This window comes from Zonotrichia albicollis, unplaced genomic scaffold, assembly GCF_047830755.1.
Source record: "Zonotrichia albicollis isolate bZonAlb1 unplaced genomic scaffold, bZonAlb1.hap1 Scaffold_83, whole genome shotgun sequence".
NCBI lineage: Eukaryota > Metazoa > Chordata > Aves > Passeriformes > Passerellidae > Zonotrichia > Zonotrichia albicollis.
The window spans coordinates 625,268-647,674 of record NW_027428460.1 but is presented as its reverse complement, the minus strand read 5'-3'; the positions used below and the strand labels follow the sequence as shown (position 1 = coordinate 647,674).

Below are 22,407 nucleotides of genomic sequence, written 5' to 3'. Positions count from 1 at the left end.
CCGGGATCGGGATCAGCCCAGAACCGGGATCAGGATCAGCCCAGAACCGGGATCAGGATCAGCCCAGAACCGGGACCGGGATCAGGATCAGCCCAGAACCGGGATCAGGATCAGCCCAGAACCGGGACCGGGATCAGGATCAGACCAGAACTGGGATCAGGATCAGTGGGATTGGCCCAGAACCAGGATTGGGATTGGCCTGGAACCCGGATCAGGAACAGCCCAGAACTGAGATCAGTGGCATCAGCCCAGAACCAGGATCGGGATCAGCCCAGAACCGGGACCGGGATCAGCCCAGAACCGGGACCGGGATCAGCCCAGAACCGGGATCAGGATCAGCCCAGAACCAGGATCAGGATCAGCCCAGAACCGGGACCGGGATCAGCCCAGAACCGGGACCGGGATCAGCCCAGAACCGGGATCAGGATCAGCCCAGAACCGGGATCAGGATCAGCCCAGAACCGGGACCGGGATCAGCCCAGAACCGGGACCGGGATCAGCCCAGAACCGGGATCAGGATCACCCAAGAACCGGGATCAGGATCAGCCCAGAACCGGGATCAGGATCAGGATCAGCCCAGAACCGGGATCAGGATCAGCCCAGAACCGGGATCAGGATCAGGATCAGCCCAGAACCGGGATCAGGATCAGCCCAGAACCGGGATCAGGATCAGCCCAGAACCGGGACCGGGATCAGGATCAGCCCAGAACCGGGATCGGGATCAGGATCAGCCCAGAACCGGGATCAGGATCAGCCCAGAACCGGGATCAGGATCAGCCCAGAACCGGGATCAGGATCAGGATCAGCCCAGAACCGGGATCAGGATCAGGATCAGCCCAGAACCGGGGTCAGGATCAGCCCAGAACCGGGACCGGGATCAGGATCAGCCCAGAACCGGGATCAGGATCAGCCCAGAACCGGGATCAGGATCAGGATCAGCCCAGAACCGGGACCGGGATCAGCCCAGAACCGGGATCAGGATCAGGATCAGCCCAGAACCGGGATCAGGATCAGGATCAGCCCGGAACCGGGACCGGGATCAGGATCAGCCCAGAACCAGGATCAGGATCAGCCCAGAACCGGGATCGGGATCAGGATCAGCCCAGAACCGGGATCAGGATCAGCCCAGAACCGGGATCAGGATCAGCCCAGAACCGGGATCAGGATCAGGATCAGCCCAGAACCAGGATCGGGATCAGCCCGGAACCGGGATCAGGATCAGCCCAGAACCGGGATCAGGATCAGCCCAGAACCGGGATCAGGATCAGCCCAGAACCGGGATCAGGATCAGCCCAGAACCGGGACCGGGATCAGGATCAGCCCAGAACCAGGATCAGGATCAGCCCAGAACCAGGATCAGGATCAGCCCAGAACCGGGATCAGGATCAGGATCAGCCCAGAACCGGGATCGGGATCAGCCCAGAACCGGGATCAGGATCAGCCCAGAACCGGGACCGGGATCAGGATCAGACCAGAACCGGGATCAGGATCAGTGGGATTGGCCCAGAACCAGGATTGGGATTGGCCTGGAACCCGGATCAGGAACAGCCCAGAACTGAGATCAGTGGCATCAGCCCAGAACCAGGATCGGGATCAGCCCAGAACCGGGACCGGGATCAGCCCAGAACCGGGACCGGGATCAGCCCAGAACCGGGATCAGGATCAGCCCAGAACCGGGATCGGGATCAGCCCAGAACCAGGATCGGGATCAGCCCAGAACCGGGACCGGGATCAGCCCAGAACCGGGACCGGGATCAGGATCAGCCCAGAACCGGGATCAGGATCAGCCCAGAACCGGGATCAGGATCAGCCCAGAACCGGGACCGGGATCAGCCCAGAACCGGGATCAGGATCAGCCCGGAACCGGGATCAGGATCAGGATCAGCCCAGAACCAGGATCAGGATCAGCCCAGAACCGGGACCGGGATCAGCCCAGAACCGGGATCAGGATCAGGATCAGCCCAGAACCGGGATCAGGATCAGGATCAGCCCAGAACCGGGATCAGGATCAGGATCAGCCCGGAACCGGGATCGGGATCAGCCCGGAACCGGGATCAGGATCAGGATCAGCCCGGAACCGGGACCGGGATCAGGATCAGCCCAGAACCGGGATCGGGATCAGGATCAGCCCAGAACCGGGATCAGGATCAGCCCAGAACCGGGATCAGGATCAGCCCAGAACCGGGATCAGGATCAGGATCAGCCCAGAACCGGGACCGGGATCAGGATCAGCCCAGAACCAGGATCAGGATCAGCCCAGAACCGGGACCGGGATCAGGATCAGCCCAGAACCGGGATCAGGATCAGCCCAGAACCGGGATCAGGATCAGGATCAGCCCAGAACCGGGACCGGGATCAGCCCAGAACCAGGATCAGGATCAGGATCAGCCCAGAACCGGGATCAGGATCAGGATCAGCCCAGAACCGGGACCGGGATCAGGATCAGCCCAGAACCGGGATCAGGATCAGGATCAGCCCAGAACCAGGATCAGGATCAGCCCAGAACCGGGACCGGGATCAGGATCAGCCCAGAACCGGGATCAGGATCAGCCCAGAACCAGGATCAGGATCAGCCCAGAACTGGGACCGGGATCAGCCCAGAACCGGGATCAGGATCAGCCCAGAACTGGGATCGGGATCAGCCCAGAACCGGGATCAGGATCAGCCCAGAACCGGGATCAGGATCAGGATCAGCCCGGAACCGGGACCGGGATCAGGATCAGCCCAGAACCGGGACCGGGATCAGGATCAGCCCAGAACCGGGATCAGGATCAGCCCAGAACCGGGATCAGGATCAGCCCAGAACCGGGATCAGGATCAGGATCAGCCCAGAACCGGGATCGGGATCAGGATCAGCCCAGAACCGGGATCAGGATCAGCCCAGAACCGGGATCAGGATCAGCCCAGAACCGGGATCAGGATCAGGATCAGCCCAGAACCAGGATCGGGATCAGCCCGGAACCGGGATCAGGATCAGCCCGGAACCGGGATCAGGATCAGGATCAGCCCAGAACCAGGATCAGGATCAGCCCAGAACCGGGATCAGGATCAGGATCAGCCCAGAACCGGGATCAGGATCAGGATCAGCCCAGAACCGGGATCAGGATCAGGATCAGCCCGGAACCGGGATCAGGATCAGGATCAGCCCGGAACCGGGACCGGGATCAGGATCAGCCCAGAACCGGGACCGGGATCAGGATCAGCCCAGAACCGGGATCAGGATCAGCCCAGAACCGGGATCAGGATCAGCCCAGAACCGGGATCAGGATCAGCCCAGAACCGGGACCGGGATCAGGATCAGCCCAGAACCGGGATCAGGATCAGCCCAGAACCGGGATCAGGATCAGCCCAGAACCGGGACCGGGATCAGGATCAGCCCGGAACCGGGATCAGGATCAGGATCAGCCCAGAACCGGGATCAGGATCAGCCCGGAACCGGGACCGGGATCAGGATCAGCCCAGAACCGGGATCAGGATCAGCCCAGAACCGGGATCAGGATCAGGATCAGCCCGGAACCGGGACCGGGATCAGGATCAGCCCAGAACCGGGATCAGGATCAGGATCAGCCCAGAACCGGGATCAGGATCAGCCCAGAACCGGGATCAGGATCAGCCCAGAACCGGGATCAGGATCAGGATCAGCCCGGAACCGGGACCGGGATCAGGATCAGCCCAGAACCGGGACCGGGATCAGGATCAGCCCAGAACCGGGATCAGGATCAGCCCAGAACCGGGATCAGGATCAGCCCAGAACCGGGATCAGGATCAGGATCAGCCCAGAACCGGGATCAGGATCAGCCCAGAACCGGGATCAGGATCAGGATCAGCCCAGAACCGGGATCAGGATCAGGATCAGCCCAGAACCGGGACCGGGATCAGCCCAGAACCGGGACCGGGATCAGGATCAGCCCAGAACCGGGATCGGGATCAGCCCAGAACCGGGATCAGGATCAGCCCAGAACCGGGATCAGGATCAGCCCAGAACCGGGATCAGGATCAGCCCAGAACCAGGATCAGGATCAGCCCAGAACCGGGACCGGGATCAGCCCAGAACTGGGATCAGGATCAGCCCGGAACCGGGATCAGGATCAGGATCAGCCCAGAACCGGGATCAGGATCAGGATCAGCCCAGAACCGGGACCGGGATCAGGATCAGCCCAGAACTGGGATCAGGATCAGCCCAGAACCGGGACCGGGATCAGGATCAGCCCGGAACCGGGATCAGGATCAGCCCAGAACCGGGATCAGGATCAGGATCAGCCCAGAACCAGGATCGGGATCAGCCCGGAACCGGGATCAGGATCAGCCCAGAACCGGGATCAGGATCAGGATCAGCCCAGAACCGGGATCAGGATCAGGATCAGCCCAGAACCGGGATCAGGATCAGCCCAGAACCGGGATCAGGATCAGGATCAGCCCAGAACCGGGATCAGGATCAGCCCGGAACCGGGATCAGGATCAGGATCAGCCCAGAACCGGGACCGGGATCAGGATCAGCCCAGAACCGGGACCGGGATCAGGATCAGCCCAGAACCGGGACCGGGATCAGCCCAGAACCGGGATCAGGATCAGCCCAGAACCGGGATCAGGATCAGCCCAGAACCGGGACCGGGATCAGGATCAGCCCAGAACCGGGATCAGGATCAGCCCAGAACCGGGATCAGGATCAGGATCAGCCCAGAACCGGGATCGGGATCAGCCCAGAACCGGGATCAGGATCAGGATCAGCCCAGAACTGGGATCGGGATCGGGATCAGCCCAGAACCGGGATCAGGATCAGGATCAGCCCAGAACCGGGATCAGGATCAGGATCAGCCCAGAACCGGGATCAGGATCAGCCCAGAACCGGGATCAGGATCAGCCCAGAACCGGGATCAGGATCAGGATCAGCCCGGAACCGGGACCGGGATCAGGATCAGCCCAGAACCGGGATCAGGATCAGCCCAGAACCGGGATCAGGATCAGGATCAGCCCAGAACCGGGATCAGGATCAGCCCAGAACCGGGATCAGGATCAGCCCAGAACTGGGATCGGGATCAGGATCAGCCCAGAACCGGGATCAGGATCAGCCCAGAACCGGGATCAGGATCAGCCCAGAACCGGGATCAGGATCAGCCCAGAACTGGGATCGGGATCGGGATCAGCCCAGAACCGGGATCAGGATCAGGATCAGCCCAGAACCGGGATCAGGATCAGCCCAGAACCGGGACCGGGATCAGGATCAGCCCAGAACCGGGATCAGGATCAGCCCAGAACCGGGACCGGGATCAGGATCAGCCCAGAACCGGGATCAGGATCAGGATCAGCCCAGAACCGGGATCAGGATCAGCCCAGAACCGGGACCGGGATCAGGATCAGCCCAGAACCGGGATCAGGATCAGGATCAGCCCAGAACCGGGATCAGGATCAGCCCAGAACCGGGATCAGGATCAGGATCAGCCCAGAACCGGGATCAGGATCAGCCCAGAACCGGGATCAGGATCAGCCCAGAACTGGGATCGGGATCAGGATCAGCCCAGAACCGGGATCAGGATCAGCCCAGAACCGGGATCAGGATCAGCCCAGAACCGGGATCAGGATCAGCCCAGAACCGGGATCAGGATCAGGATCAGCCCAGAACCGGGATCAGGATCAGGATCAGCCCAGAACCGGGATCAGGATCAGCCCAGAACCGGGACCGGGATCAGGATCAGCCCAGAACCGGGATCAGGATCAGCCCAGAACCGGGACCGGGATCAGGATCAGCCCAGAACCGGGATCAGGATCAGCCCAGAACCGGGACCGGGATCAGGATCAGCCCAGAACCGGGATCAGGATCAGCCCAGAACCGGGATCAGGATCAGCCCAGAACCGGGACCGGGATCAGGATCAGCCCAGAACCGGGATCAGGATCGGCCCAGAACTGGGATCAGGATCAGGATCAGCCCGGAACCGGGATCAGGATCAGGATCAGCCCAGAACCGGGATCAGGATCGGCCCAGAACTGGGATCAGGATCAGGATCAGCCCGGAACCGGGATCAGGATCAGGATCAGCCCAGAACCGGGATCAGGATCAGGATCAGCCCAGAACTGGGATCGGGATCGGGATCAGCCCAGAACTGGGATCGGGATTAGCCCAGAACTGGGACTGGGATCAATGGGATCAGGATTAGCTCGAACACTGGGATTATTTGGATTAGGATCATTTATATTGGGATAATTGGGATTGGGATTATTTGGATTGTTGGGATTATTTGGATTACTGGGATTTGCATCACTGGCATTGTGAACATTTGGATTGGGATTATTTGGACTGGGATTATTTGGACTGGGATTATTTGAATTATTGGAATTGGTAACACTGGGATTGGGATCACTGGGATTGGGATTATTTGGATTGTTGGGATTATTTGGATTATTGGGATTAGGATCAGTGGGATTGTGAATACTTGGATTGGGATTATTTGGATTATTGGGACTGGGATTATTTGGATTGGAATCATCCCGGAAACCGGGATCAACCCTAAAAATACACTAGAAGAGAATGAAAATAAAATAAAATAAAATAAAATAAAATAAAATAAAATAAAATAAAATAAAATAAAATAAAATAAAATAAAATAAAACAAAATTCAAGAAAAAAATCCAAGAGTCCCAGCAAAACCTGAAAATTCCAGAAAAAAATCCAGGAAATTCCAGAAAAAAACCCAGGAAATTCCAGGAAAATCTGGGAATTCCAGGAAAATCTGGGAATTCCTGCAGAAGCCGTTAGTGGCAGCGAGAGAGAGGCGTTAGCAGAGCCCAAGGAGGGAATTCCAGAGGGGAAAATTCCATGGAAAATTCCGGAATGCCCCAATCCCGACCCTCGGAATTCCAGAGGGGAAAATTCCATGGAAAATTCCAAAATTCCCAGGATGGGGAAAACCTCGGGATGGATCCCAAGAGAAAATCCTGGGGGAGATTGGGGATTTTGGGAATTTTGGGATTTAGGGATTTTGGGGATTCCAGAATTTTGGGGATTTGGGGATTGGGGATTTTGGGGATTTTGGGAATTTTGGGATTTGGGGAATTTGGGAATTTTGGGGATTTGGAAATTTTGGGGATTTTGGGATTGGGAATTTTGGGATTTGGGAATTTTTGGGATTTTGGGATTGGGAATTTTGGGATTTGGGAATTTTGGGGATTTTGGGAATTTTTGGAATTTTGGGATTTGGGGATTCCAGAATTTTGGGGATTTTGGGATTTTGGGAATTTTGGGATTCCAGAATTTTGGGGATTTTGGGAATTTGGGAATTTTTGGGATTTTGGGATTGGGAATTTTGGGATTTGGGAATTTTGGGATTTGGAATTTTGGGGATTTGGGATTTTGGGATTGGGGATTGGGCATTTGGGGATGTGGGAATTTTGGGATTTTGGGGATGGATCCCAGACTGGGGAGGATTTTGGGAAATTTGGGAATTTCAAGGGATTTTATGAAATTCAGAGAATTCCAGAATATCAGAGTGATTGAATTTTGGGATTGTGGGATTGATGGAATTGTGGAATTCTGGGATCATGGAATGATTGAATTTTGGAACTGTGGAATTCATGGAATTCCGGGATCATGGAATTACAAAATTGCAGCATTCCAGAGTCGTGGAACGATGGAATTTATGGAATTTTGGAATTCCAGAAGAATGGAATTAAGGAATTGTGGAATTCCAGAATGGTGGAATTATTGAATAACTGTAGGATTGTGGAATCACGAAATTTATGGAATTCATGGAATTCATGGGATCATGGAATTGATGGAATTTTGAAATAATGGAATTCCAGGTTCAGGGAATTATTGATTGATGGAATTTATGGAATTTTTGGGATCATGGAATTACAAAATTGAAGAATTGCAGAATCATGGAATGACGGGATCCGTGAAATTGTGGAATTATGAAATGATGGAATTCCAGATTTGGGAAATTCTGGGATTGCGGAATTACGGATTCAGGGAATTGTCCAGTTTTGGAACAGTGGAATTATTGAATTTTGGGATCGTGGAATTTCTGGAATTCTGAACTGGTGGGATTCCAGAATCGTGGAATTATGGAGGTGCAAAATCAGGGAATTTCGGGAATTGTGGAATTCTGGGATCGCGGAATGGTCGAATTTGTGAAATTCCAGAATTATTTAATTATGGGATCAGGGAATTTGTGGAATTGTGGGTTTATTGAATTCATGCAATTCCAGAATAATAGAATTAGGGAATTTCTGGAATTAACGGAATTCTGGGATCATGGAATTCCCGAATCAGGGAATTATTGAATTGTGGGATAAGGGAATTTATGGAATTTACGGATTCTGAGCTCATGGAATTGATGGAATTTTGAAATCCTTGAATTCCAGAAGCAGGGAATTCTTGAATCGTGGGATCACGGAATTTATGGAATTCTGGGATCATGGAATTAAGAAATTGCAGAATTTCCGAATCACGGAATTGATGGAATTTTGGAATTCCAGAACAATGGAATGGTGGAATTCTAGAATTGTGAAATTCCACAATTATGGAAGTTATGGAATTCTGGAATCCCGGATTCACGGCATCATGGAATTCCAGAATCAGGGAATTCGTAAATTTTATGATTGTGGAATTCATGGAATTCTGGGATCACAGAATTTATGGAATTCACGGAATTCTGGGATTGTGGAAATATTGAATTTTGGGATCATGGAATTTATGGAATTGTGAAATTCCAGACTGATGGAATTCTGGGATCATGGAATTCCTGAATCAGGGAATGATTTAATTTTGGGATTGTGGAATTTACGGAATTCACGGAACTGTGGAATTTATGGAATTCATGGAATTGACGGAGTTTATGGAATTTACGGTATTATGGGAATGTGGAATTCCAGAACAATGAAATTATGGAATTCTGGGATCATGGAATTCCAGAATCAGGGAATTATTGAATCGTGGGATCATGGAATTTATGGAATTCTGGGATCACGGAATTAAGAAATTGCAGAATTTCCGAATCACGGAATTGATGGAATTTTGGAATTCCAGAACAATGGAATGGTGGAATTCTAGAATTGTGAAATTCCACAATTATGGAAGTTATGGAATTCTGGAATCCCGGATTCACGGCATCATGGAATTCCAGAATCAGGGAATTCGTAAATTTTATGATTGTGGAATTCATGGAATTCTGGGATCACAGAATTTATGGAATTCACGGAATTCTGGGATTGTGGAAATATTGAATTTTGGGATCATGGAATTTATGGAATTGTGAAATTCCAGACTGATGGAATTCTGGGATCATGGAATTCCTGAATCAGGGAATGATTTAATTTTGGGATTGTGGAATTTACGGAATTCACGGAACTGTGGAATTTATGGAATTCATGGAATTGACGGAGTTTATGGAATTTACGGTATTATGGGAATGTGGAATTCCAGAACAATGAAATTATGGAATTCTGGGATCATGGAATTCCAGAATCAGGGAATTATTGAATCGTGGGATCATGGAATTTATGGAATTCTGGGATCACGGAATTAAGAAATTGCAGAATTTCCGAATCACGGAATTGATGGAATTTTGGAATTCCAGAACAATGGAATGGTGGAATTCTAGAATTGTGAAATTCCACAATTATGGAAGTTATGGAATTCTGGAATCCCGGATTCATGGCATCATGGAATTCCAGAATCCGGGAATTCGTAAATTTTGTGATTGTGGAATTCATGGAATTCTGGGATCATGGAATTGTGGAATTTATGGATTTCTTTGCTAATGGAATTCTGGGATCGTGGAATTCCCGAATCAAGGAATTATTGAATTTTGGGATCATGGAATTGATGGAATTCAGAGAATTTACGGGATTTATGGAATTCTGGAATCAGGAACTTCTTATTGAATTTAGGAAATGTGGAATTTATGGAATTACGGGATTTAGGGAATTGTGGAATTCATGTAATTCTCCATCCCTACGTCCCCACCAGAAGCATATGAAGAAGTTTCTAGAATTATTTCTGGATTTGGGGACGTTAAAAACACCATGGAGATCATTGGGGTTGAGTTTGGAGCGCCCTGGTGGCCCCAGAACCCTGAGGAACCTGCTGGGTTCCATCCCCACGTCCCCACCAGAACCCCTGCAGAAGGTTCTGGAACCGCTCCTGCACTTGGGGGGGGTTTTCTTTCCCCATTTTGCCCCCATTTTATCCCAAATTTCTCCCTTTTTCTTCCATTTCTCGCCCATTTCCTCCTCCCCAGCTGTGCCCAAATCCCAAATTTCCCTCTAAAACCCCAAATTTCCATCAATTTTCACCCAATTTTCACTGATTTTCACCCAATTTTTGCTGTTTTTCCCCATTTTCTCCCCCCAGCTGTGCCCAGCTGTGCCCAAATTCCCAATTTTCCCTCCAAAACCCCCAAATTTCCATCGATTTTCACCCAATTTCCACCAATTTTCACCTAATTTTCGCCGTTTTTCCTCATTTTCTCCCCCCCAGCTGTGCCCCAGCTGTGCCCAGGTGTGTGCCAGCTGTGCCCAATTCCCAATTTCCCCTCCAAAACCCTCCAAATTTCCATCAATTTTCACCCAATTTTCGCCATTTTTCCCCCAATTTTCGCCGTTTTTCCCCATTTTCTCCCCCCAAGCTGTGCCAGCTGTGCCCAGGTGTATTTTAGGTGCCCCCAAATTCCCAATTTCCCCTCCAAAACCCCAAATTTCCATCGATTTTCCCCCAATTTTCACCATTTTTTCCCCATTTTCTCCCCCCAGCTGTGCCCAGCTGTGCCCAAATCCACAATTTTCCCTCAAAAGCCCCAAATTTCCACCGATTTTCACCCAATTTTCACCATTTTTCCCCCATTTTCTCCCCCCCAGCTGTGCCAGCCGTGCCCAGGTGTGCCCAGCTGTGCCCAAATTCCCAATTTCTCCTCCAAAATCCCCAAATTTCCATCCATTTTCACCCAATTTTCGCCATTTTTCGCCGTTTTCCCCCGTTTTCTCCCCGCCAGCTGTGCCAGCTGTGCCCAGGTGTGTGCCCAGGTGTGCCCAGGTGCGTTACCCGGTGCCGGTAGCAGTCTCTGCGCTCGGGGCAGGCGCCGCTCTCGGTGTTGTTCTGGCACGGGCACCCGGTGCCGTCCAGCTCGTTGCAGGTGTCGGCGTGCCCGTTGCACTGGCACCTGCCCACAGGTGGGCACCAATCAGCTCAGTCCTCCCTCCCTGGTTTGCCCAAAATTTCCCCTTTTTTTCCCAATTTTTTTCCCAATTTTTTCCCATTTTTTTCCAAATTTTTCATGATTTTTTTTCCTATTTTTTCCCCAGCTCATTGCAGGTGTCAGCGTGCCCGTTGCACTGGCACCTGCCCACACGTGGGCACCAATCAGCTCAATGCCATCCCAAATTTTCCCCAATTTTCCCCAATTTTTCCCATTTTTTTCCAGATTTTTCATGATTTTTTTCCTATTTTTTCCTATTTTTTCCCCATTTTTTCCCCAGCTCCTTGCAGGTGTCGGCGTGCCCGTTGCACTGGCACCTGCCCACAGGTGGGCACCAATCAGCTCAATGCCACCCTCCCTGTTTTGCCCAAAATTTCCCCTTTTTTTTCCATTTTTTCCCAAATTTTTCCGAGTTTTTCCCAATTTTTTCCCATTTTTTTCCAGATTTTTCATGATTTTTTTCCTATTTTTTCCCCAGCTCATTGCAGGTGTCGGCGTGCCCGTTGCAGGTGGCACCTGCCCACAGGTGGGCACCAATCAGCTCAGTCCTCCCTCCCTGGTTTGCCCAAAATTTCCCCTTTTTTTCCCAATTTTTTTCCCAATTTTTTCCCATTTTTTTCCAAATTTTTCATGATTTTTTTTCCTATTTTTTCCCCAGCTCATTGCAGGTGTCAGCGTGCCCGTTGCACTGGCACCTGCCCACACGTGGGCACCAATCAGCTCAATGCCATCCCAAATTTTCCCCAATTTTCCCCAATTTTTCCCATTTTTTTCCAGATTTTTCATGATTTTTTTCCTATTTTTTCCTATTTTTTCCCCATTTTTTCCCCAGCTCCTTGCAGGTGTCGGCGTGCCCGTTGCACTGGCACCTGCCCGCAGGTGGGCACCAATCACGTCAATGCCATGCCAAATTTTCCCCAATTTTTTACCATTTTTCCCCATTTTTTTCCCCAAATTTTTCATGATTTTTTTCCTATTTTTTCCCATTTTTCCCCCCAATTTTTGCCAGTTTTCCCCAGCTCGTTGCAGGTGGCACCTGCCCGCAGGTGGGCACCAATCAGCTCAATGCCATCCCAAATTTTCCCAAATTTCCCCAATTTTTTCCCAATTTTTTCCCCAATTTTTCATGATCTTTTTCCCCTATTTTTACCCACAATTTTCCCCAATTCTTGATAATTTTTTGCCCAGCTGTGCTCACCTCAGACAGGTGAAACCCCCTCCCCATTTTGCCCAAAATTTTCCTGAGTTTCTCCTGGATTTCCCTAATTTTTTTCCCACATTTTCCCCAATTTTCCTCAAATTTTCCCCAAATTTTTCCAATTTTTTCCCAAAATTTTCCCAATTTTTTCCCATATTTTCCTCCAATTTTTGCAACTTTCCTCCAAATTTTCCCCAATTTTTTTCCAAAATTTTCCCAATTTTTCCTCATTTTTTGTCTCCTCTTTTCACATCCCCAGGTGTGCCCAAATTCTGAAATTTTCACCCATTTTCCCCAAATTTTCACCCATTTTTTCCCTAAACTTTCCCAATTTTTCCTCAATTTTTTGTCTCATTTTTTTCCATCCCCAGGTGTGCCCAAGTGTCCCCAAATCCTCAAATTTTCGTCGATTTTCCCCAAATTTTCGTCGATTTTCCCCAAATTTTCACCGATTTTCCCCAAACATTCCTCATATTTTTTTCCCAAATTTTTTCTCAATTTTTGTCTCATTTTTTTCCATCCCCAGGTGTGCCCAGGTGTGCCCAGGTGTCCCCAAATCCTCAAATTTTCGTCGATTTTCCCCAAATTTTCACCGATTTTCCCCAAACATTCCTCATATTTTTTTCCCAAATTTTTTCTCAATTTTTGTCTCATTTTTTTCCATCCCCAGGTGTGCCCAGGTGTGCCCAGGTGTCCCCAAATCCTCAAATTTTCGTCGATTTTCCCCAAATTTTCGTCGATTTTCCCCAAATTTTCACCGATTTTCCCCAAACATTCCTCATATTTTTTTCCCAAATTTTTTCTCAATTTTTGTCTCATTTTTTTCCATCCCCAGGTGTGCCCAGGTGTGCCCAGGTGTCCCCAAATCCTCAAATTTTTGTCGATTTTCCCCAAATTTTCACCGATTTTCCCCAAACTTTCCTCATATTTTCTTCCCAATTTTTTTCTCATTTTATGTCCAATTTTTCTCTCATTTTTTTCCATCCCCAGGTGTGCCCAAGTGTGCCCAAGTGCGCCCAGGTGTGCTCAAGTGTCCCCAAATCCTCAAATTTTCACCGATTTTCCCCAAACTTTCACCGATTTTCCCCGAATTTTCACCGATTTTCCCCGAATTTTCACCGTTTTTCCCCGAATTTTCCCCAGTTTTCCCGTGCCAGGCGTGCCCGGGTGCCTCACCTGGTGCAGGTGCCATCCAGCATGAAGAACCCGGCCCGGCAGGTGTCGCACCTGTCGCCCACGCTGTTGTCCTGGCAGTTGACGCACACGGCCTGCGCCTCGCTGGGGCCCTCGGGCACCCACGGGTGCAGCTGCAGGTGGGCACAGGTGGGCACAGGTGAGGGCACAGTTGGGCACAGGTGGGCACAGGTGTGTTTGTACATGCCCAGGTGCCCCCAGGTGTGCCCAGGTGTGCCCCAAATGTGTCCCAGGTGTGCCCAGGTGTGTTTGTACAAGCCCAGGTGTGCCCAGGTGTGCCCAGGTGTGCCCAGGTGTGTCCCCAGGTGTGTTTGTCAATCCCCAGCTGTGCCCAGGTGTGACCCAAACGTGTCCCAGGTGTCCCCAGGTGTGTTTGTACAAGCCCAGGTGTGCCCAGGTGTGCCCAGGTGTGTTTGCCCGTCCCCAGGTGTGCCCAGGTGTGTCCCCAATCCCCAGCTGTGCCCTAAATGTGTCCCAGGTGTGCCCAGGTGTGATTTCCCGTACCCAGGTGTGCCCACCAGGTGTGTCCCAAATGTGTCCCAAATGTGTCCCAGGTAACCCCAAACACCCCCAATATCTCCATTTCCCACCCAAATTTCACCCTTTTTTTGGCATTTATCCCCTCCCAGGTGTGCCCAGGTACCCCCAGGTGTGCCCGGGTGTGCCCAGGTAACCCCAATCCCCCCCAAACCCAAAAATTTCACCCATTTTTTGGCATTTATCCCCTCCCAGGTGTGCCCAGGTGCCCCCAGGTAACCCCAAACCCCCCAAAATCCCCATTTTCCACCCCATTTTTTGGCATTTATCCCTTCCCAGGTGCCCCCAGGTGTGCCAGGTGTGTCCCCAGGTGCGTCCAGGTATGCCCGGGTGTGCCAGCTGCCCCCAGGTGTGCCGTTTCGCTCACCAGGTGTGCCCAGGTAACCCCAAACCCCCCCAAATCCCCATTTTTCACCCAGTTTTTGGCATTTATCCCCTCCCAGGTGTACCCAGGTGTGCCCCCAGGTGTGCCCCAGGTGTGCCAGGTGCCCCCAGGTGCCCCCAGGTGCCCCCAGGTGTGCCCAGGTAACCCCAAACCCCCAAATCCCCATTTTCCACCCAAATTTCACCCAGTTTTTGGCATTTATCCCCTCCCAGGTGTGCCCAGGTACCCCCAGGTGTGCCCAGGTAACCCCAAACCCCCCAAAATCCCCAAATTTCACCCAGTTTTTGGCATTTATCCCCTCCCAGGTGCCCCCAGGTGTGCCCGGTTTGCTCACCAGGTGTGCCCAGGTAACCCCAAACCCCCCAAAATCCCCATTTCCCACCCAAATTTCACCCAGTTTTTGGCATTTATCCCCTCCCAGGTGTACCCAGGTGTGCCCCCAGGTGTGCCCCAGGTGTGCCAGGTGCCCCCAGGTGCCCCCAGGTGCCCCCAGGTGTGCCCAGGTAACCCCAAAGCCCCCAAAACCCAAAACTTTCACCCATTTTTTGGCATTGATCCCCTCCCAGGTGTGCCCAGGTACCCCCAGGTGTGCCCAGGTAACCCCAAACCCCCCAAAATCCCCAAATTTCACCCAGTTTTTGGCATTTATCCCCTCCCAGGTGCCCCCAGGTGTGCCCGGTTTGCTCACCAGGTGTGCCCAGGTAACCCCAAACCCCCCAAAATCCCCATTTCCCACCCAAATTTCACCCAGTTTTTGGCATTTATCCCCTCCCAGGTGTACCCAGGTGTGCCCCCAGGTGTGCCCCAGGTGTGCCAGGTGCCCCCAGGTGCCCCCAGGTGCCCCCAGGTGTGCCCAGGTAACCCCAAACCCCCAAATCCCCATTTTCCACCCAAATTTCACCCAGTTTTTGGCATTTATCCCCTCCCAGGTGTGCCCAGGTACCCCCAGGTGTGCCCAGGTAACCCCAAACCCCCCAAAATCCCCAAATTTCACCCAGTTTTTGGCATTTATCCCCTCCCAGGTGCCCCCAGGTGTGCCCGGTTTGCTCACCAGGTGTGCCCAGGTAACCCCAAACCCCCCAAAATCCCCATTTCCCACCCAAATTTCACCCAGTTTTTGGCATTTATCCCCTCCCAGGTGTGCCCAGGTACCCCCAGGTGTGCCCAGGTAACCCCAAACCCCCCAAAATCCCCAAATTTCACCCAGTTTTTGGCATTTATCCCCTCCCAGGTGCCCCCAGGTGTGCCCGGTTTGCTCACCAGGTGTGCCCAGGTAACCCCAAACCCCCCAAAATCCCCATTTCCCACCCAAATTTCACCCAGTTTTTGGCATTTATCCCCTCCCAGGTGTACCCAGGTGTGCCCCCAGGTGTGCCCCAGGTGTGCCAGGTGCCCCCAGGTGCCCCCAGGTGCCCCCAGGTGTGCCCAGGTAACCCCAAAGCCCCCAAAACCCAAAACTTTCACCCATTTTTTGGCATTGATCCCCTCCCAGGTGTGCCCAGGTACCCCCAGGTGTGCCCAGGTAACCCCAAACCCCCCAAAATCCCCAAATTTCACCCAGTTTTTGGCATTTATCCCCTCCCAGGTGCCCCCAGGTGTGCCCGGTTTGCTCACCAGGTGTGCCCAGGTAACCCCAAACCCCCCAAAATCCCCATTTCCCACCCAAATTTCACCCAGTTTTTGGCATTTATCCCCTCCCAGGTGTACCCAGGTGTGCCCCCAGGTGTGCCCCAGGTGTGCCAGGTGCCCCCAGGTGCCCCCAGGTGCCCCCAGGTGTGCCCAGGTAACCCCAAAGCCCCCAAAACCCAAAACTTTCACCCATTTTTTGGCATTGATCCCCTCCCAGGTGTGCCCAGGTACCCCCAGGTGTGCCCAGGTAACCCCAAACCCCCCAAAATCCCCAAATTTCACCCAGTTTTTGGCATTTATCCCCTCCCAGGTGCCCCCAGGTGTGCCCGGTTTGCTCACCAGGTGTGCCCAGGTAACCCCAAACCCCCCAAAATCCCCATTTCCCACCCAAATTTCACCCAGTTTTTGGCATTTATCCCCTCCCAGGTGTACCCAGGTGTGCCCCCAGGTGTGCCCCAGGTGTGCCAGGTGCCCCCAGGTGCCCCCAGGTGCCCCCAGGTGTGCCCAGGTAACCCCAAAGCCCCCAAAACCCAAAACTTTCACCCATTTTTTGGCATTGATCCCCTCCCAGGTGTGCCCAGGTACCCCCAGGTGTGCCCAGGTAACCCCAAACCCCCCAAAATCCCCAAATTTCACCCAGTTTTTGGCATTTATCCCCTCCCAGGTGCCCCCAGGTGTGCCCGGTTTGCTCACCAGGTGTGCCCAGGTAACCCCAAACCCCCCAAAATCCCCATTTCCCACCCAAATTTCACCCAGTTTTTGGCATTTATCCCCTCCCAGGTGTGCCCAGGTGTGCCCCCAGGTGTGCCAGGTGTGTCCCCAGGTGCCCCCAGGTGCGCTCCCCAGGTGCGCCCAAGTAACCCCAAACCCCCAAATCCCCATTTCCCACCCAAATTTCACCCAGTTTTTTCCATGTATCCCCTCCCAGGTGCCCCCAGGTAACCCCCAAATCCCCATTTTTCACCCAAACTTCACCCAGTTTTTGGCATTTATCCCCTCCCAGGTGCCCCCGGGTGCGCTCCCCAGGTGCCCCCAGGTGTGCCCAGGTGTGCCCGGTCCCTCTCACCAGGTGCGCCTCCAGCGGGTGCCGGGCGGGGTCGCGCCGGTGCCGCTCCAGGTGGGCGCGGCTCAGGCAAACGTCGGCGCGGCCGCGGCAGAAGGAGCGGCAGGGGAGGCACGAGCCGCCGGAAAGGGCGGAGCCAACGAAGCCCGGGCGGCACTGCTGGCACTGCGGGCCCTGCACAGGTGAGAACAGGTGAGAACAGGTGTGTTACACACAGGTGTGTGACTGTGGGTGTGTCACTGTGGGTGTGTCACAGGTGGGACAGGAGCCGCCGGAAAGGGCGGAGCCAACGAACCCCGGGCGGCACTGCTGGCACTGCGGGCCCTGCACAGGTGAGAACAGGTGAGAACAGGTGTGTTACACACAGGTGTGTGACTGTGGGTGTGTCACTGTGGGTGTGTCACAGGTGGGACAGGAGCCGCCGGAAAGGGCGGAGCCAACGAAGCCCGGGCGGCACTGCTGGCACTGCGGGCCCTGCACAGGTGAGAACAGGTGAGAACAGGTGTGTTACACACAGGTGTGTGACTGTGGGTGTGTCACTGTGGGTGTGTCACAGGTGGGACAGGAGCCGCCGGAATGGGCGGAGCCAACGAAGCCCGGGCGGCACTGCTGGCACTGCGGGCCCTGCACAGGTGAGAACAGGTGAGAACAGGTGTGTTACACACAGGTGTGTGACAGGTGTGTCACAGGTGTGTCACTGTGTGTGTCACTGTGTGTCACTGTGTGTGTCACAGGTGAGAACAGGTGTGTTACTGTGTGTGTGTTACAGGTGTGTGTGTGTCACTGTGTGTCACTGTGGGTGGGTGTGTCACAGGTGTGTCACAGGTGGGACAGGAGCCGCTGGAAAGGGCAGAGCCAACGAACCCCGGGCGGCACTGCTGGCCCTGCAACGACAGGTGTGTCACAGGTGTGTCACTGTGGGTGTGTCACTGTGTGCGTCACAGGTCTGTCACTGTGGGTGTGTCACTGTGGGTGTGTCATTGTGTGCGTCACAGGTGAGCTCAGGTGTGTTCCAGGTGTGGTGTCCCCACTCCAACCAAGCCACTCCCACCCCTGTAACCCAACCCAGAGCTCACCTGAGCCCAGGTAACCCCACCTGAGCTCACCTGGGTGTTGTTCATACACCTGAGGCAGGCGTCTCTCTCCATTGGCCCCGCGCAGTCGCTGTGGCCGTTGCAGGCGCAGGGCGTGGCGCAGTCCCCGCCCACGAAGCCGAAGTGGCAGCGACACCTGTCGGGCTCCAGGCAGGTGCCGTTGGCGCAGCCCTGGCGGCACACGGGGCGGCACTCACCTGTGCGGCTGCAACGGCACCGCGGTTAGGGGGGAGGGCTGGGGGTACCTGGGGCACACCTGAGATACACCTGAGATACCTGGGGCACACCTGAGATAACACCTGAGATACCTGGGGCACACCTGGGATAGCTGTGATGTGCCCCTCACCTGTGCGGCTGGAACAGCACCAGGGTTAGGGGCACACCTGGGCACACCTGAGATACCTGGGGCACACCTGAGATACACCTGGGCACACCTGAGATACCTGGGTAACACCTGAGATACACCTGGCCTACTTGGGATGTGTCCCTCACCTGTCCAGGTGTGTCCCAGCCCCACCCAGGTGTGTCACTGCCCTATTTCTCACCCACCCAGGTGTGTCCCTGTCCCATTTCTCACCTGTCCAGGTGTGTCCCTCACCCATCCAGGTGTGTCCCTGAGTTCCCAGGTGTGTCCCAGCCCTATCCAGGTGTGTCCCTGCCCCGCCCAGGTGTGTCCCTCACCTGCCCAGGTGTGTCCCTGCCCTATCCGGGTGTGTCCCTGTCCCATTTCTCACCTGCCCAGGTGTGTCCCTGAGTTCCCAGGTGTGTCCCTGCCCCATTTCTCACCCACCCAGGTGTGTCCCAGCCCTATCCAGGTGTGTCCCAGCCCCACCCAGGTGTGTCCCAGCCCCATTTCTCACCTGTCCATGCTGTACCCCGCGCGGCAGGTGCAGGTGAAGCCCCCAGGTGTGTCCCAGCCCCACCCAGGTGTGTCCCAGCCCTATCCAGGTGTGTCCCTCACCTGTCCATGGCGTACCCGGCCCGGCAGGCGCAGGTGAAGCCCCCAGGTGTGTCCCTATCCTACCCAGGTGTGTCCCAGCCCTATCCAGGTGTGTCCCTGCCTCACCCAGATGTGTCCCAGCCCTGCCCAGGTGTGTCCCTCACCTGTCCATGGCGTACCCGGCCCGGCAGGCGCAGGTGAAGCCCCCAGGTGTGTCCCTATCCTACCCAGGTGTGTCCCAGCCCTATCCAGGTGTGTCCCTGCCTCACCCAGATGTGTCCCAGCCCTATCCAGGTGTGTCCCTCACCTGTCCATGGCGTACCCGGCCCGGCAGGCGCAGGTGAAGCCCCCAGGTGTGTCCCTATCCTACCCAGGTGTGTCCCAGCCCTATCCAGGTGTGTCCCTGCCTCACCCAGATGTGTCCCAGCCCTATCCAGGTGTGTCCCTCACCTGTCCATGGCGTACCCGGCCCGGCAGGCGCAGGTGAAGCCCCCAGGTGTGTCCCTGCCTCACCCAGATGTGTCCCAGCCCTATCCAGGTGTGTCCCTCACCTGTCCATGGCGTACCCGGCCCGGCAGGCGCAGGTGAAGCCCCCAGGTGTGTCCCTATCCTACCCAGGTGTGTCCCAGCCCTATCCAGGTGTGTCCCTGCCTCACCCAGATGTGTCCCAGCCCTATCCAGGTGTGTCCCTCACCTGTCCATGGCGTACCCGGCCCGGCAGGCGCAGGTGAAGCCCCCAGGTGTGTCCCTATCCTACCCAGGTGTGTCCCAGCCCTATCCAGGTGTGTCCCTGCCTCACCCAGATGTGTCCCAGCCCTGCCCAGGTGTGTCCCTCACCTGTCCATGGCGTACCCGGCCCGGCAGGCGCAGGTGAAGCCCCCAGGTGTGTCCCTATCCTACCCAGGTGTGTCCCAGCCCTATCCAGGTGTGTCCCTGCCTCACCCAGATGTGTCCCAGCCCTGCCCAGGTGTGTCCCTCACCTGTCCATGGCGTACCCGGCCCGGCAGGCGCAGGTGAAGCCCCCAGGTGTGTCCCTGCCTCACCCAGATGTGTCCCAGCCCTATCCAGGTGTGTCCCTCACCTGTCCATGGCGTACCCGGCCCGGCAGGCGCAGGTGAAGCCCCCAGGTGTGTCCCTATCCTACCCAGGTGTGTCCCAGCCCTATCCAGGTGTGTCCCTGCCTCACCCAGATGTGTCCCAGCCCTATCCAGGTGTGTCCCTCACCTGTCCATGGCGTACCCGGCCCGGCAGGCGCAGGTGAAGCCCCCAGGTGTGTCCCTATCCTACCCAGGTGTGTCCCAGCCCTATCCAGGTGTGTCCCTGCCTCACCCAGATGTGTCCCAGCCCTATCCAGGTGTGTCCCTCACCTGTCCATGGCGTACCCGGCCCGGCAGGCGCAGGTGAAGCCCCCAGGTGTGTCCCTATCCTACCCAGGTGTGTCCCAGCCCTATCCAGGTGTGTCCCTGCCTCACCCAGATGTGTCCCAGCCCTGCCCAGGTGTGTCCCTCACCTGTCCATGGCGTACCCGGCCCGGCAGGCGCAGGTGAAGCCCCCAGGTGTGTCCCTATCCTACCCAGGTGTGTCCCAGCCCTATCCAGGTGTGTCCCTGCCTCACCCAGATGTGTCCCAGCCCTGCCCAGGTGTGTCCCTCACCTGTCCATGGCGTACCCGGCCCGGCAGGCGCAGGTGAAGCCCCCAGGTGTGTCCCTATCCTACCCAGGTGTGTCCCAGCCCTATCCAGGTGTGTCCCTGCCTCACCCAGATGTGTCCCAGCCCTATCCAGGTGTGTCCCTCACCTGTCCATGGCGTACCCGGCCCGGCAGGCGCAGGTGAAGCCCCCAGGTGTGTCCCTATCCTACCCAGGTGTGTCCCAGCCCTATCCAGGTGTGTCCCTGCCTCACCCAGATGTGTCCCAGCCCTATCCAGGTGTGTCCCTCACCTGTCCATGGCGTACCCGGCCCGGCAGGCGCAGGTGAAGCCCCCAGGTGTGTCCCTGCCTCACCCAGATGTGTCCCAGCCCTGCCCAGGTGTGTCCCTCACCTGTCCATGGCGTACCCGGCCCGGCAGGCGCAGGTGAAGCCCCCAGGTGTGTCCCTATCCTACCCAGGTGTGTCCCAGCCCTATCCAGGTGTGTCCCTGCCTCACCCAGATGTGTCCCAGCCCTATCCAGGTGTGTCCCTCACCTGTCCATGGCGTACCCGGCCCGGCAGGCGCAGGTGAAGCCCCCAGGTGTGTCCCTGCCTCACCCAGATGTGTCCCAGCCCTATCCAGGTGTGTCCCTCACCTGTCCATGGCGTACCCGGCCCGGCAGGCGCAGGTGAAGCCCCCAGGTGTGTCCCTATCCTACCCAGGTGTGTCCCAGCCCTATCCAGGTGTGTCCCTGCCTCACCCAGATGTGTCCCAGCCCTATCCAGGTGTGTCCCTCACCTGTCCATGGCGTACCCGGCCCGGCAGGCGCAGGTGAAGCCCCCAGGTGTGTCCCTGCCTCACCCAGATGTGTCCCAGCCCTGCCCAGGTGTGTCCCTCACCTGTCCATGGCGTACCCGGCCCGGCAGGCGCAGGTGAAGCCCCCAGGTGTGTCCCTATCCTACCCAGGTGTGTCCCAGCCCTATCCAGGTGTGTCCCTGCCTCACCCAGATGTGTCCCAGCCCTATCCAGGTGTGTCCCTCACCTGTCCATGGCGTACCCGGCCCGGCAGGCGCAGGTGAAGCCCCCAGGTGTGTCCCTGCCTCACCCAGATGTGTCCCAGCCCTATCCAGGTGTGTCCCTGCCTCACCCAGATGTGTCCCAGCCCTATCCAGGTGTGTCCCTCACCTGTCCATGGCGTACCCGGCCCGGCAGGCGCAGGTGAAGCCCCCAGGTGTGTCCCTGCCTCACCCAGATGTGTCCCAGCCCTATCCAGGTGTGTCCCTCACCTGTCCATGGCGTACCCGGCCCGGCAGGCGCAGGTGAAGCCCCCAGGTGTGTCCCTATCCTACCCAGGTGTGTCCCAGCCCTATCCAGGTGTGTCCCTGCCTCACCCAGATGTGTCCCAGCCCTATCCAGGTGTGTCCCTCACCTGTCCATGGCGTACCCGGCCCGGCAGGCGCAGGTGAAGCCCCCAGGTGTGTCCCTGGGTTCCCAGGTGTGTCCCAGCCCTATCCAGGTGTGTCCCTGCCTCACCCAGATGTGTCCCAG

The 22,407-nt window shown here is 55.4% G+C and overlaps 1 protein-coding gene across 8 annotated transcripts in view; it reads right to left on the bottom strand.

Moving 5' to 3' along the window:
* The window catches only part of LOC141728024 (multiple epidermal growth factor-like domains protein 8), a 109,859-nt gene that overhangs the window by 51,942 nt on the left and 35,510 nt on the right, over positions 1 to 22,407 (bottom strand). For all 8 annotated transcript variants that reach the window (XM_074534324.1, XM_074534322.1, XM_074534317.1 and 5 more), the window contains exons 12-15: positions 18,303 to 18,495; positions 17,200 to 17,370; positions 13,565 to 13,695; positions 11,037 to 11,154 (exon numbers count right to left, since the gene is read on the bottom strand). In XM_074534324.1, the coding sequence (XP_074390425.1) occupies positions 11,037 to 11,154; positions 13,565 to 13,695; positions 17,200 to 17,370; positions 18,303 to 18,495 (613 nt within the window). The remainder of the gene's footprint in view (positions 1 to 11,036; positions 11,155 to 13,564; positions 13,696 to 17,199; positions 17,371 to 18,302; positions 18,496 to 22,407) is intronic.